Here is a 13,562-nt window from a genome sequence, read left to right as displayed (position 1 = left end):
TGTCGAGGCTGCGGTGGCCAGGAGCGGCCACTGCACTCCAGTCTGGGCGACGGAGTGAGACTCCGACTCAAAAAAAAAAGAAGTTGCTCAGCTCTACCTCTCCCCACTTCTCTCTCTCTCTTCCGTCCCCTTCTCTCTCTTAGCCTCCCTTTCCTTTATTCCACCCCACCCCCACCCTGTCTTCTTTCTTCCTCCTGACCCACCTCCCCCCATGTCTCTCCTCTGGGAATAAAACAATGGTAGCACAGTGGGCTTTTAGCTGCGATGGCCTGTAGATCTCCACTTGTGGATGGAGATGAATGAGACCGCAGTTTTTTATAAAGCCTAGGGTTTTCTATCTCTAAGACATCCTCAAGAGTGTAATTTGCTTTTGCATTTAAATGCAGAAGTGTCACAAAATAACTCATAGTCAGCTGTTCCTATTTGTCCGATACTGGCAAGAGTTCTAGTCTCTCGGGAACCATACACAGCTGTTCATGGTTTTTGTGCCCTTCCTGTCCCCCCCTTTTCCTTTTCCTGCCCCCAAGAGGAGCTTGAACTTTTATTTCCTAATCCAGCCCATGTGGGGAGCTGACCTCCTGAGGAACCTAAGCTTGTATAGATGTCGCAGAATATACTTGTGACTGCTCATTTGACTGGAGTGTGTTTGACTCATCATCTTTTTTTTAACCGGGAAAACTATGTAACCACATTAAAGTGATCTATAGCAGAGGAAGCAAAAGACCCGTAAGCCCTTCTGACTTACAGTCTTAATGACCGACTTCCTGCGCGTTCTGTCCAGATTGTCTGCTTAGCTGGCTCTGTTTCTTGAGCACAACTGAAACCCCAACCTTCATCCCAATCAGTAGGTGTCAGAAGGCCAGAGAGGCCAAATTTAAAGGTATTTTTCATTTAAGTAGATGTTCCTAGAAATAGCCGCGTGGACTTGAATAACCCAATCCTGTAATTAAATCCTCTACTTTTGAAGTGGTTCTGTTTTGTAACACACACTAACATTCTGGGCTCCAGTTGTGACAGCTGTGCTTCCATGCCCTCGGAGTGATATCACTGAGGCTGCTGACGCCCGGCGTTTAAGTCTAGCATTCTTGCACAAGAAGAATAGTAACCCTTAAGCACATAAAAATGATTCTTCAGGGGAATATGCCATCATTTCATGGTGACCGATCTCGAAGCACAGGTCCTTGTGCTGTGTGCCCGTCCCTATCTGGTTCAACCTCCTCTCTTGAAATTTCAGTTTTAAGTGACACCATGACCTCCCCAGTTTCATTGAGTCTATGGTTAGTTTCTTTTTGTGGCATATGTCTCATTTACTGCTTCATTTTCAAGCTATTATAATTATTCTAATTGCCAATCAAAGCAATAAAAAATATCTTGTCCTCTGGTCACATTGTCAGGATGATGGCTTTGTTGGGGATATAATTAACTTCTTTAACTTTGATTTGGCTGTTCTGCCTCCATGTTTCTCAAAGTCCTGAAGGTTATATGCCACCCCAAACTTAAACCTAGCTAAAGAATTGTGTAGCTAAAAGTGTGTTATAAAATGATCCTATAGAACAGTGATTCTCAAAAGAAGAATTGGGAAAGTTTAAGTCAAGAGAGTAAACTGGTCTTGAAGGGATGTAGTCTGTACATATCCAAAGCTAAACTCCGTCTCTTTCTCAGATCCACCCCATATCCCGTCTGCTGTTTATCACATGGGACTGTGATCTCCTCAGCCCTTCACCTTTTCTCCGCTAGATCCCATTCATTAGCGTTGCTGTTCCCTCCTGCTGCCTCTGCCCTAGTCCAAGCCACAGGAATTAGTTTCTCTCTAGCCCTTCCACTCCCTTCTGCTTTGTACACACTGCTTACACTTCTTGTAGGTTTTCTCTTGAGCATTACCCCTCCTCACCACCTCCAGAATGGTGCTTCTCAGATTTCAACCTCCCCTAAAAGGCTTTTTCAAGCAGATTGCTGGATTGCACCCCTGGAGTTTCTGGTATAGCAGATCTAGCATTAGCCTGATAATTTGCTGTCCTAACAAGTGCCAGGTGTTCCCCAGACTTGGCACACATTGAGAACCATGGCTATAGGATGAACCCATGCCCCTTCAGTTCCAAGCCTGCTCCTGGGCGTTCATTCTGACTTTCTCACACTTCACTGCTCGGCCAGCACTTCTTGGAGTCTGTCTGGTCACTTCAGGTCAAGACTTGGACTTCTTCAGCACAAGCTGTGCCTTATTCACCTGGTTCCCATCTTTCCCACTTATAGGTCTGGAGCTCCTTAGCAGAGCGCAGAAAGTGGTGTTGCCTTTGTAAAGATTGCAGTGGGAAGTGCTGCACGTGAATTAGTGTCATGATGAGAGGTGTGGAAAGCACTGTCTAGGCAGAGTGTCCTGAGGACTCCCCCATGGCAGCCTGTCCTCTAGGCTGTGCTTCTCTGGCAGAGTGGGTCAGGCCAGTGGCCAGGAGGCAGGTACCCGTGGCCCTCTGCACTCACACGATGCACATCTCTTACTTTTCTTGCCTCTTTTTCTCCCTTCTCCTTGCCCCATCCCCTGCCATTCTGCCCGCTCTTTTCTATTCCTACCTTGGTTTTGATGCCCTGGGTCCTTTTGGTGGCTTTATGGGTTAAAGAGGCTTCTGCTGCTTACTTACAATTAAGCCAAAAATTGCTTCTGAATTTTAGGCTTATTTGTTGGGGTAAAGGTAGCAGTTGTGGAGGACTTGTGTTATAGTTAGGGCACGGTATTGGGTACATGAGTAATATTCTACACATTCATATTTTACAGGAAGTTTCTTGATTAATTGAAAATAACCCTGGAAGTGGGCTCATGCTGTCTCCATTTTATAGAAAATAAAACAGACTCAGAGATTAAGTAATAATAATGGATGATACTAAAGTGAAGAGATTTCTTCATATTTATGTACACAAAGAATAACTGCTTTACAGAGTAGCACATTGTAGTTAATATTTATGTTTGGAGTCATAGCTATAAGTATTAGAAAGTTTCTGCCAAGATAAAGAAGACAGTGTACCATTAGAAGATCTGAATGGGTGATATTTACTCCAGAAAACTATTTGCATTTTTAGATCAAGAGTTAAACACATATATATGTCACACATAGTAGATATTGAAATAATGTGTGTAAATGTATAAGTATAGAAAAAAATCTGGGAGGAATTTACCAAACTGCTAATAGTAGTTAGTCACTTTTTTCCTTGATAAACTTCTGTGCCACTAAATGTTTTTAAAAACAGTATCTAACTTGTAACTTAAATGGGAACAAAAAGCAAAAGAACTTGTAGGAAGAGGAGTAGATAATTAGAAGAATGCAATAAAACTGATCTGGCAGTCAGTACCTTACTAAGAGTTTCCACATCAGTTCTTCCCCTGGAATCCCATCAGCTCTGTTTGCATAGACAGTTTACCCGTGGAAACCTAGCTCTTTCCCTCAGAACCTTTCCTGTGTTCTTTCTTCACATCTAAGCCAGATCTCTTCCACTTTTGGACAGCCTTTATGGTACCAGTCATGGCCTGATGTCTCAAGAGCTTCCTGACCATTGCAAAAGTGAAGGCCCTTCTCTGAATTTTTCTTTCTTAAACATTGTAGGCTGTATCCTCATAGTGGCAGAGCTATTTATTATATCAATCTCTCAAGAATGCTTTTGGGATTCCTGTAACTATCTGGACCTGTTACCATGTTTCTGTGGCCTCAGAGGGCTCAGCAGCTCACAGTGGAGAGTTACTACTGCTACTGTGGAAGGCGAGGACCTGCCGTCTTATCCATGGCTATGGGAGTTCTCATGCATCGTGGGTGTACTTGCAAAGCCCACAGGCAAAGACAGCTTGGAGGAAGGCACATAGCAACATCAAATTTGCACACCCATAAACGTTGCAGACGAAACTAGTAAAGACCCGTGTCTGTGCATCCGCATGTCTTTTAGCTCATCAGCTGTACAAGAGGCTGTATAAGACTCTGGCACCACAGATTACGTGGCACTTGGTGGGGAAATAATCCCAAATAGAATGTAGATAAGATTTTAGAAGTGAAATCAGGTAGTGTGTTGTTTCTGCCAGAGCTGAACAGGGTCAGTCCGTCCTCTGTGCTGTGGATGGCAGTGTGTGTGGTTGTGGCGGTTTCTCCTCTTACCCTCTTCAGCCTTGTTTGCTAGACCAGGGCTTGTAGGTCTGTGACCTTCTTCTCTTCTTCAGTTGCTTCCTTTTCCCAAGGATCCTCTTGACAGACATGCTGTCTTAGCCTTGTTTCTCTGAAGTCTGTGCTTACCTCCAGGTGAATGATTGACTTCTGTTAGCACATCAGCAAGTCCTGTGCTTATTCGTTCAACACTTGAGCTGCTCTTCCACAGGGCCCTGGAGGGGGTGGCGGGAGACCACACAGGCACGTGAAGTTCAGTCATTCCATGACGTTTACATATATGAAAACATCATGTTGTAGGCTTTGCATTTTTGGCATTTCCCTCTAACGTGCTCCTCTGTCTTTTTCCGTAGGGTAGTGATGGTGCTCGAAGATCCACACTACTTGATGGTGATGAGCCCTTGGTGTATTTCTATGATGATGTCAGAACATTATACGAAGGTTTCCAGAGGGGTATACAGGTGTCAAGTAAGCATCTGATCACATTTGCCTGACTAATGCTTACTGTTTTTTATTAGGAAAGAGTGGACTTAGTAGTCTCCTTAATGTGGCTCAAGCCTCTCTGTCCCCACCTGTACCTTTCCCAGAGTCAATCCCAAAGCTCACTAGACCCTCAGGATGTTCCCTGTGGCCCAGGGGGCTCCAGTGTCAAAGGTATTTCCAGCATGTCCTGGCTTTATGGTGAGTCATGTGTGCATGAGCTCATGAGGGCTCGGATGTTTTCTGCAGTAAAGAGACCTGTTCAGCTGGACCCAGTGCAGCATTTTTCAAGCTTACTTGCCCACGAGACCCAGGCTATAACAAAGAAATCCTGATACCCCAAGGGGACAGCATTCTGTCAGGGACACTTTGGAAATGTTGACTCACAAGAGCACCCTGAATTATTATCTGTGCCGGAAGAGACCCCATGATAGGCGGCCCTGCCTCTTTTCCAGCCTCTGTCCTTCCCAGACCTCGTATATGCCCCTCGGGTCACACTGAACTTCCTGCGAAGCCATGACCACCCCGACTATCCCCCAACCCAAAGTCTCTGTGTACATTTTTTTCTTGATTATAAAATTTCTTTCCACCTCCAGCCTGTGTGCTTGATGTATTCTTACTAATTTTTTAAAACTCGTTGCATTTCACCTTTTCTCTGAAGCCTTTCCAGTCTGTCACTTTCATCCTCTACCTCCCAGTTAAGCATCTCTCTCCTTCCCATAACTTTCTGCGTGATGCTGATGGCACAGAGGTGATCACCTGGCATTCTGCCCCTCTGGCCGAGCTCCTTGAGAACAGGGTGGCCATCGGTCAACTCTTCTCATGGTATCGACACGGTCCGTGGCACACAGTCGGCACCCCATTAATGCGTCTTCAGTAAAGGAGGGAACGCCCTCTGTTTCCACCACCCCGCTTTTTGTTTTAGCCACTTCATTTTTGCTTATACCAGCTTCTTCTCTAGAGGTGGCTTCTGGAATCCATGTTTTGTTCTTTAAATCCTTTGGTGGTTAGCACTAGCTAGATTTTGTCTCCTTATGGTCAGGGACCCTGTGGTATTGCTTCCTCTATCCCCCATGATATGTTGCATGTAATCTGAGTTTAACAAGTGCCTGCTGTTTTTTACTTGTCACTGGTAAAATTGGATATCTCAGCTCAGTGTGCTTGCACCAGTATTCCCATAGCAGGGTCATTTAGCTCCACTGTAAAGGGAAAGCAGACTTATTTGTCTAGTATTTATTTCAAAGTTAGTGTCAAAGTCGGGGTTTGTCTGTAATAGTGATGTCCATAAAGTGGAACAGCCTAACGTAAGGCTCACGAAGGAGTATGTATGTGTGTGTGTGTTCTTTACTACTGCCACAAAACATGTATATGGGAAGTCCTCATTGAATGTCACTGGTAGGTTCTCAGAAACTGCAACCTGAAGTAAAACAATGCACAACAAAAACAACATTCCCACGGGCTAGTTTAACTTCCTGCAGCATATTTACAATGCAAAAACATTGCCAAACTTCTAAAGACCAGGACACTTCTAATATTAAACATTGACATGAATGTGAACTATTTGCACATTCAAGAAAGATTAGTCCAAGCAAGTAAGATCATGACTTACTCACTTATTGCAGTTCAGGGTCACAGTGACTGAAGCCCATCCCTGCAGCTCAGGGTGCCGGGCAGGGACTACCCTGGCCAGGACACCCCCATCACAGAGCAACTTACCCATACCTCTCCACACTGGGATCAGGAGGACACACCAGTGAACCTCACAGGCACTGCTTTGGGATGTAGCAGGAACCTGGAGTGCCTGGAGCTTACCCACACAGACATGGGGAGAGCATGCAAGTGGAAGGACGGTCTTCCAGAGCCTTCTGTACATATATCAATGTATACACATTTTTTCATTGTTAGCAATGGGTGGGATTTTTCTAGGAGTATAGTGGCACGAATTATACTTTTGACTCTCTCCTGATCTTCGGAAAATCATGTAACTTTTTTTCCAGTCAGTTGCTCTATTTGGGAAATGAAGGCTCTGGTATGTGTGTTTCAGAGAAGGTGAAGGAAAATTCAATCTTCTTTGTCTAGACAAAGGGAGCTGTTTTGCAGGTCACCATTTGTTTCTTTTTTTTCCAGAGGAGCTTTTTTCCCCAAGCTTTGATTTTCTTAGGCTACCTCAGAATTAAACTTTAATAGAAGAGCAAAACCCAGCATCTGGATAAGATAGTTAGAAGTTCATGATGGAAGCCAGCCTAAAATTTTAAACCTAGTACACTAAGTCCCTTCATACAAACCTTCAAGTTATGAACTTTAATGATGCACATCTGCTTTTTTTACATATTATTTCTTTCCACCAAGTGTTAGTATAGCCTGTTAAATGCATACAGTACTATAAAGCTGGTTGTGTTAGTTGGGTACCTAGGCTAACTTTGTTAGACTTCAAACAAAAGGATCACCTGAGCTGAGGTGGAAGGATCACCTGAGCTTCCAAGTGTGCTCTCAGAAGAACTCCTTCATATACTGGGGACTTCCTGCATCTTAAAACTGCACGAGGAAACCGCTGATAGAGTTTGAGTTCCCTGTTTCTCAGTGGCTTTCATGCCTAGCTGTGCTATAGTACCACCATGGGAGATTTAAAACATACCGGGGCCCAGGTTCCATCCCCATCCAATTGTACCAAAAATTGTATTAGTAGAGCTTGGGTACAGGACATTATTAAAGTTCCCCAGGTGAGGCTGAGGCTTAATTACCACTGTTCTAGAGCTGGAGTCAGCATACTTTTTCTGTAAAAGGGCAGATAGTACATCTTTTAGGGCCACATGGTTTCGATTGCAGCTACTCACCTGCAGCCTAAGACTGTGTGTAACTGTGTTCCAGTAACGCTGTACTTACAAAAACAGGCAGAGGGCCTGATTTGGGTGTAGTTTGCCAGCGTCTGTTTTTGAGGAATTAAACAGCAATATTTCATATAGCTAATGTCATTTTATTCTTTTCTATCTGAAAACATCTGATTGGACTTTTTTTTTTTTTTTTAGAGAGAGGTGGTCTTGCTATGTTGCCCAGGCTGGTCTTGAACTCCTGAGCTCAAGTACTCCTCTCACCTCAGCCTCTCAAAGTGTTAGGATTACAGGCATGAGCCACTGTGCCCGGCCGTTTGGACTTATCTTGTACTCTCTTGTCCTTGTAATCGGAGAGGGTCTGAGATGAAGGTTCTTTCTTCATCAGGACTGTTTTTAGGGATAGCAAAGCAGTCAGTGTGTCCTGCCTGTGTCCTTCCCACCTGCATGACTGATTCTGGAACCTGCACGGGCATCACACTTCTGTTTTCTGGGGCAGAAATCTGTGGTGGACCCATACCTGTGTGGCACCAGGTGGGGCCAGGCCCTGCCTTCCTTCCTACTTCACAGGTCCTCACACAACATCAGAATCCTTTCACCAACACTAAGACCAGATACTGTGAAGCCAGATGTGTTTGGTCTCTTTCTGCTTCTCTGGAGCCTAAGTTGGAATCAGGACACATCTCGATGTTTCATAGCTTTTGTTTTCACAAATGCCCCCTTACTGCCCTTCATTTTGCATGTTCTCTTCATGTTTACTTCTCTGCCATCACAATTTCACCCACGTCACTGGGATTTCAGGTAATTCTTGTGATCTTTGCCATCGGAATTTGGGCACAGAATTACATCTTCCTTTTCACACTCTGAGTTAGAATGCTAAGCTTCTTTAGAAATTTTGAGGGACACCTCTCCTGAAAACCTGCAGCAGGATCTCTTTTACCATTCATATCCTGGCTCCTGCTGTAAGCCGAAGGAGCATTAGAGAGGAATTCACAAGTGAAGTGTCCTTAAAAATTGTATTTGCCTTTTCCCCCTCTCTCTATACCCCTCTCCTGCCCCATTTAAGAAACAAAACAGAAATAAACACGCAAACAAAAAGACAGAAGCCCGAGAAGAAAACATGTCCAGTCTGAACTCATCATTTCTAATCTGAGGACTAAAGTGAAGTCTACCTGAATGAGACTTCGTAGAATGAGGCAGGAGACAAATGAAAATCTAGGAATATTTATACATGCCAAACCCGTGCACTGTTTTTTCTTTTTTTAGATAATGGCCCTTGTTTAGGCTCTCGGAAACCAGACCAACCCTATGAGTGGCTTTCATACAAACAGGTGAGTTGTCAGGCTCTGTGGCCTGCTTATACAAGCAGCAGTGTATCTGCACGTTCGTTTTTGGAGCACTTGGATATTGGGTAAGAAGGCGTCTACAAAGTGTGTGTGCTGGACCGACTTGGAGTGTTGCCATAGACATGGAAAAACTTGACACAAAGATTCCGAGAGAAGGAATGGAGTAATGTAACTGACCATTCAAAGCACTTTATTTTAAAACTGATTTAAAACATTGTGAAGTCGAGTGTAATTTTTAAGATAGAATTCTAGAAACTGTTTGAAGCAAGTGGTTCCTCTGTCAGTCCCCTTGGCTTGATAGAATTACTCCTCTCTGCCTGAGGGGTAGTGGGGAAACTTGGAAGCCACAGTAGGGTCTCTCTCTCATTTTATAGCTGAGGAAAACATGCCCCAGGAAAAGTTCACAGCTGGTTTGCAGCAGAGCCAGAACCAGAAGTGAGATCTGCAGCCATCTTATGTGAGGCTCTTCTAGCACATCCTACTAATCCTCAGAGCTGTCCTTGGCCAACTTTTACTGCCCATGAGAAACTTTTAGGCTGGGCACAGTGGCTTCCACCTATAATCCCAGCACTTTGGGAGGCCGAGGTGGGAGGATTGCTTAATCCCAGGGCAGCCGTAGGGAAGAGCACAGGGAGGACACCGTCTTACTGCATCAACACAGGGGAAGGTGCTAACTAGATATGGTGACCGTATTACCCTCTAGTCCCCACCCAGCAGTGGCTGCAACTATTTAACTAGCAGTTTTTGACTGGCACACAGCAGTGCAAGACGACATTGATTTTCACTTAACTTTTATCATGATTGTGAGTCTAGATGCCACCACTTTCCCCAGTCCAAGCAGCACCCCAAGGACAGGCAGGTGCAACTGGACATGCTAGCTTTGCTTCACTGCTCCCTGTTTCCAGCGTCACTGTCCTGGAAAGGCTCCCAGCCCCCAGCTGCCCTTTTCCCTGCTTTAGGGGCTGGTGATCCTATAGCATTCATGAACACGGATGAGCTTCCTCCCTCTGTGTTTTGTGGAAAAGGTGTGTTTGGTAGCCTGGGCATTGGGACGTGTCTGTGGAGAGAGTTGGTGTCTGGAGTGACAGAGCCACAGTAGTGCTTGTTGCTTCTTCTTGGGTCAACACACGTTTTCTTCCTTTCCATCCTCCTGGGTCCACAGAACACAGAAGGCTCTGCTGAAGGGCATTTGTCTCTCTCTCAAGAGAGTGAAAAAGTGAAGTGACTTATCGTATCTCACCTGTAAAATGGGCAATGAGCTGTAGCTCAGGTGGCCACAGGGGGTTCCCTGTTTTATTTTGCCCTACCAAAGCCCAATAGCAGTCCCCCAGATTCCCCGTTTTCACATGTGGTGTAAACACAGTTGATATGTATTAGGCACATAGCATTGCATGATGGTCTCAAGACCTCACGGATCCTCAGGTGCTTTCTGACTTACTTCTGGTGTTTATTGATTGGAAAAGTGAAGTCACATCCATTGCAGATTGGAGTTTTCAAGGCAGGTTAAAAATCACTGGGATTTCTGAAGGTGTGAATCTATGATTTATATGTTTCAATCGGGGGTGGGTGAATATATAAAACTAGACTTACTTAATTCAACTTTGGATTTCACATTTAAGTCATTTTTTATCTTTACTTGAAAGGCACAGGGAACAGTCAGAAGGGCATCTCCCGAGATGGCACTAAAACACTATATGCAACCTAACAAAGACAACAAAGGCCCTAAATTCCTGGTCTTCCCACGCGCGCGAAACTTAAACCTCTACACAAATATTATCTCCCTATAGGAATACTACCTCATCGCTCCCTCCAATAAAGAACCTAAGCTGGCACTGCCAGGCTCCGATAGAGCACTGCGGCCCCCCTCCCAAATCAATAAATAGAGACCTCTCTCGCCCTCGCTCTCTCACTCCCCCTTCAGTACCAGGAGATTACAGACCTTCTTCCCTCTGGCTGTAGCTGCTGCTCTAATAAATCTCTTGGCCTCAAAGGGTGTTGAGTCTCACTGGCGCCATCCTCCTTCATTACTTGCCCAATGAATCTGACCTTTTAGGGGGCTAGGAATCCCTTTGAGTTTTTTTCAAGAAAGGTATGAACTATCTTAATAGAAATATGAAGGATGTAGCCAGGTGCGGTGGCTCACACCTATAATTCCAGCACTTTGGGAGGCAGAGGTGAGAGGATTGCCTGAGCCCATGGGTTCGAGACCAGCCTGGGCAACATGGTGAGAACTTGCCTCTACAATAAAGAAAAAAAAAATGAGCTGGGCATGGTGGCACATGTCTGTAGTTCCAGCTGCTTAGAAGGCTGAGGTGGAAGGATCACCTGAGCCCAGCAAGTTGAGGCTGCGGTGACAGTGAGCATGCCACTGCACTACATCCTGGGTGACAGAGTGAGACGCCAACTCAAAAAAAAGAGGTCAGACATGGTGGCTCAACCTGTAATCCCAGTACTTTGGGAGGCCGAGGTGAGAGGATTGCCTGAGCCCAGGGGTTTGAGACTAGCCTGGGCAACTTGGTGAGATTTTGTCTCTACCATATACCAAAAAATTATCCAGGCATGGTAGCGCGTACCTATAGTTCCGGTTACTTGGAAGGCTGAGGTGGAAGGAGCGCCTGAGCTCAGCAGGTTGACGCTAGAGTGGCCATGAGCATACCACTGCGCTCTAGCCTGGGCAACAGAGTGAGACTCTGACTCAAAAAAAAAAAAAAGAAAGGAAGAAAGAAATATGAATGTAGGCGTAATTAGCCAATAAACTCTGGAAACAATTGCAGACATTTTTCAGGTTCTGATCTCGTAAATGAAACCAAGAGCTGTGAAATAGTTCATGGAGTAGAGGGTAATAAGCCTGTCTGTGTCATCCCGCCGTCCCCTTGCCAGGGTCATTCTGTTCTCCATAGGTCAGGCCAGGATAATGCCAAGCACCAGAACCAGTGGTGTTCCAGGTTAGAGATGGACATGGCTTTATTGCCTAGGGTGTGCTTTAAGAGTACTCTTGTGATTTCAGCAACTAAAAATAAAGAAAAGAACTCCAAAGTTTAAGATTAAAAATTTTTAGGTCAGGCACAGTGGCTTATATCTGTAATCCCAGCACTTTGGGAGGCCAAGGCAGGAAGATTGCTTGACCCCAGGAGTTGAGGCCAGCCTGGGCAACATAGCGAGACCTCATCTCTACAAAAAATCAAAAAATTAGCTGGACATGGTGGCCCACACCTGTAGTCCCACCTGCTCAGGAGGCTGAGGTGGAAGAATTGCTTTAACCCAGAAGTTTGAGACTGTGGTGGACTGTGTCACTGCACTCCAACCTGGGTGACAGAGTGAGACCTCAATTCAAAAAAATTTTTTTTTTTAGTTTTTGACTTTGGATAATTGATTTTTGACTTTAGATAATTTGGGAACATATGTATATATTTGTATATAGGTCTTTTGAAACTCCTTCTGAGGTTGAATTGTTTCCTCAGTAAATCCTCAATAATAGAATTGTAGAGCTTGTTCATTTTTTTTAAAGGTCTCTCAAAAACTTGCTGTTTCTGTGTTTATACCAAATGACAATTTTGACTTCTTTGCTGGTCTTTATAAATAGAAAAAAAAAAAAAAAGAGATGACTCGATGTTACTTTTATAATTTTAGACAACTAAAATGGAAAATAGAAACATGTAAGAAGTCCTGACATATACTCCTCTGTGACCTGCAGCTGTTGGGAGGAGGTGGACTTGCTTTGCACAAGGAACCCCATGATCAGTTCCTTTAGTGCTGAGTTCCTGCGAATACAACCTTGCATTTTACAAAAATGTATAAGTAAAGGAATATCTGTGTGTTCCTTCTGCCCTTCTCCATGCAGCACTGATTGCTGGCTAAGATACTAGTCTGTCGTCTGGTGAGCTTTGTTTCCAGAAGTAGGGCCGGATGCTGTTTCTGATTTTCCTCTCCATTTTAGGTTGCAGAGCTGTCCGAGTGCATAGGCTCAGCGCTGATCCAGAAGGGCTTCAAGGCTGCCCCGGATCAGTTCATTGGCATCTTTGCTCAAAATAGACCTGAGGTAAGAACCAGTAGGACTTGCTGAACGTGGTTTTGAGAGGTCTCAGTTATAAGGGCCAGCGTTTATACCTAACTTCTGCTTGAGACTAGATCTTAGGGTTGCTTTCTACTGAGATTATGATTTTGTGTTATACCTTAGAGAGTTACATGCTTGAAAACCTGGACTGTCTTAACCTTTAAGAGAAAAAAAATTTCTTCTTTTTTTTTTTTTTTTTTTTTTGGTTTTAGTTTTAGTTTTGTTAAACCAGATTCTCAAACAAAATCCTTAGAACAAATAAAAACAAAGAAGTCTTTTCACTTTAAGGGCCACCTTTATGATTAGAAAAATAACACTAATAGAAACTTAGACACATTTTTGTTAATAGCAGACTCTCTTCTTTTCTTCTTGAAAAGTATGAGGCTTCCCCTCTGGCTGGGTTACAAAGTTTTTAGACAGTCTGAGTTTGGCTGAGTTTGAGCTCAGCATGTGCTTCCATAAACCAGTGCATAGGAGTGAATTTAAAGGAGCAGCAATACACCTTTGGGGGGTATTGCTTGTGGTATCAGTCAGCAGATCGCTGGCATGGAAAAATGCAAGCATGTAACTTGGAGAAAGAATTCATTCTCCCATCAACTTGTGTCTAGAAGACATGCTGGCTAAATGCCTGTGCTACCGACTTTTAGAAATTAGGATGGCCTCTTCGAATTTTATGTTTTGCTAAGGGGAAAACAATGTTTCCCATGATGATGAC

General features: G+C 44.2%; 1 protein-coding gene across 2 annotated transcripts in view; it reads left to right on the top strand.

Annotated features, from left to right (window-relative positions):
- ACSL1 (acyl-CoA synthetase long chain family member 1) overlaps positions 1 to 13,562 on the top strand; it is a 49,778-nt gene that overhangs the window by 13,233 nt on the left and 22,983 nt on the right. For both annotated transcript variants that reach the window (XM_021711898.1, XM_021711899.1), the window contains exons 3-5: positions 4,493 to 4,607; positions 8,714 to 8,778; positions 12,731 to 12,832. In XM_021711898.1, coding sequence (XP_021567573.1) covers positions 4,493 to 4,607; positions 8,714 to 8,778; positions 12,731 to 12,832 — 282 coding nt within the window. The remainder of the gene's footprint in view (positions 1 to 4,492; positions 4,608 to 8,713; positions 8,779 to 12,730; positions 12,833 to 13,562) is intronic.

This window comes from Carlito syrichta, unplaced genomic scaffold, assembly GCF_000164805.1.
Source record: "Carlito syrichta isolate Samal-C Ts95f unplaced genomic scaffold, Tarsius_syrichta-2.0.1 Scaffold302892, whole genome shotgun sequence".
NCBI lineage: Eukaryota > Metazoa > Chordata > Mammalia > Primates > Tarsiidae > Carlito > Carlito syrichta.
Note: the sequence above shows the minus strand (reverse complement) of the source record. Positions and strands in the feature narration are given on the sequence as shown.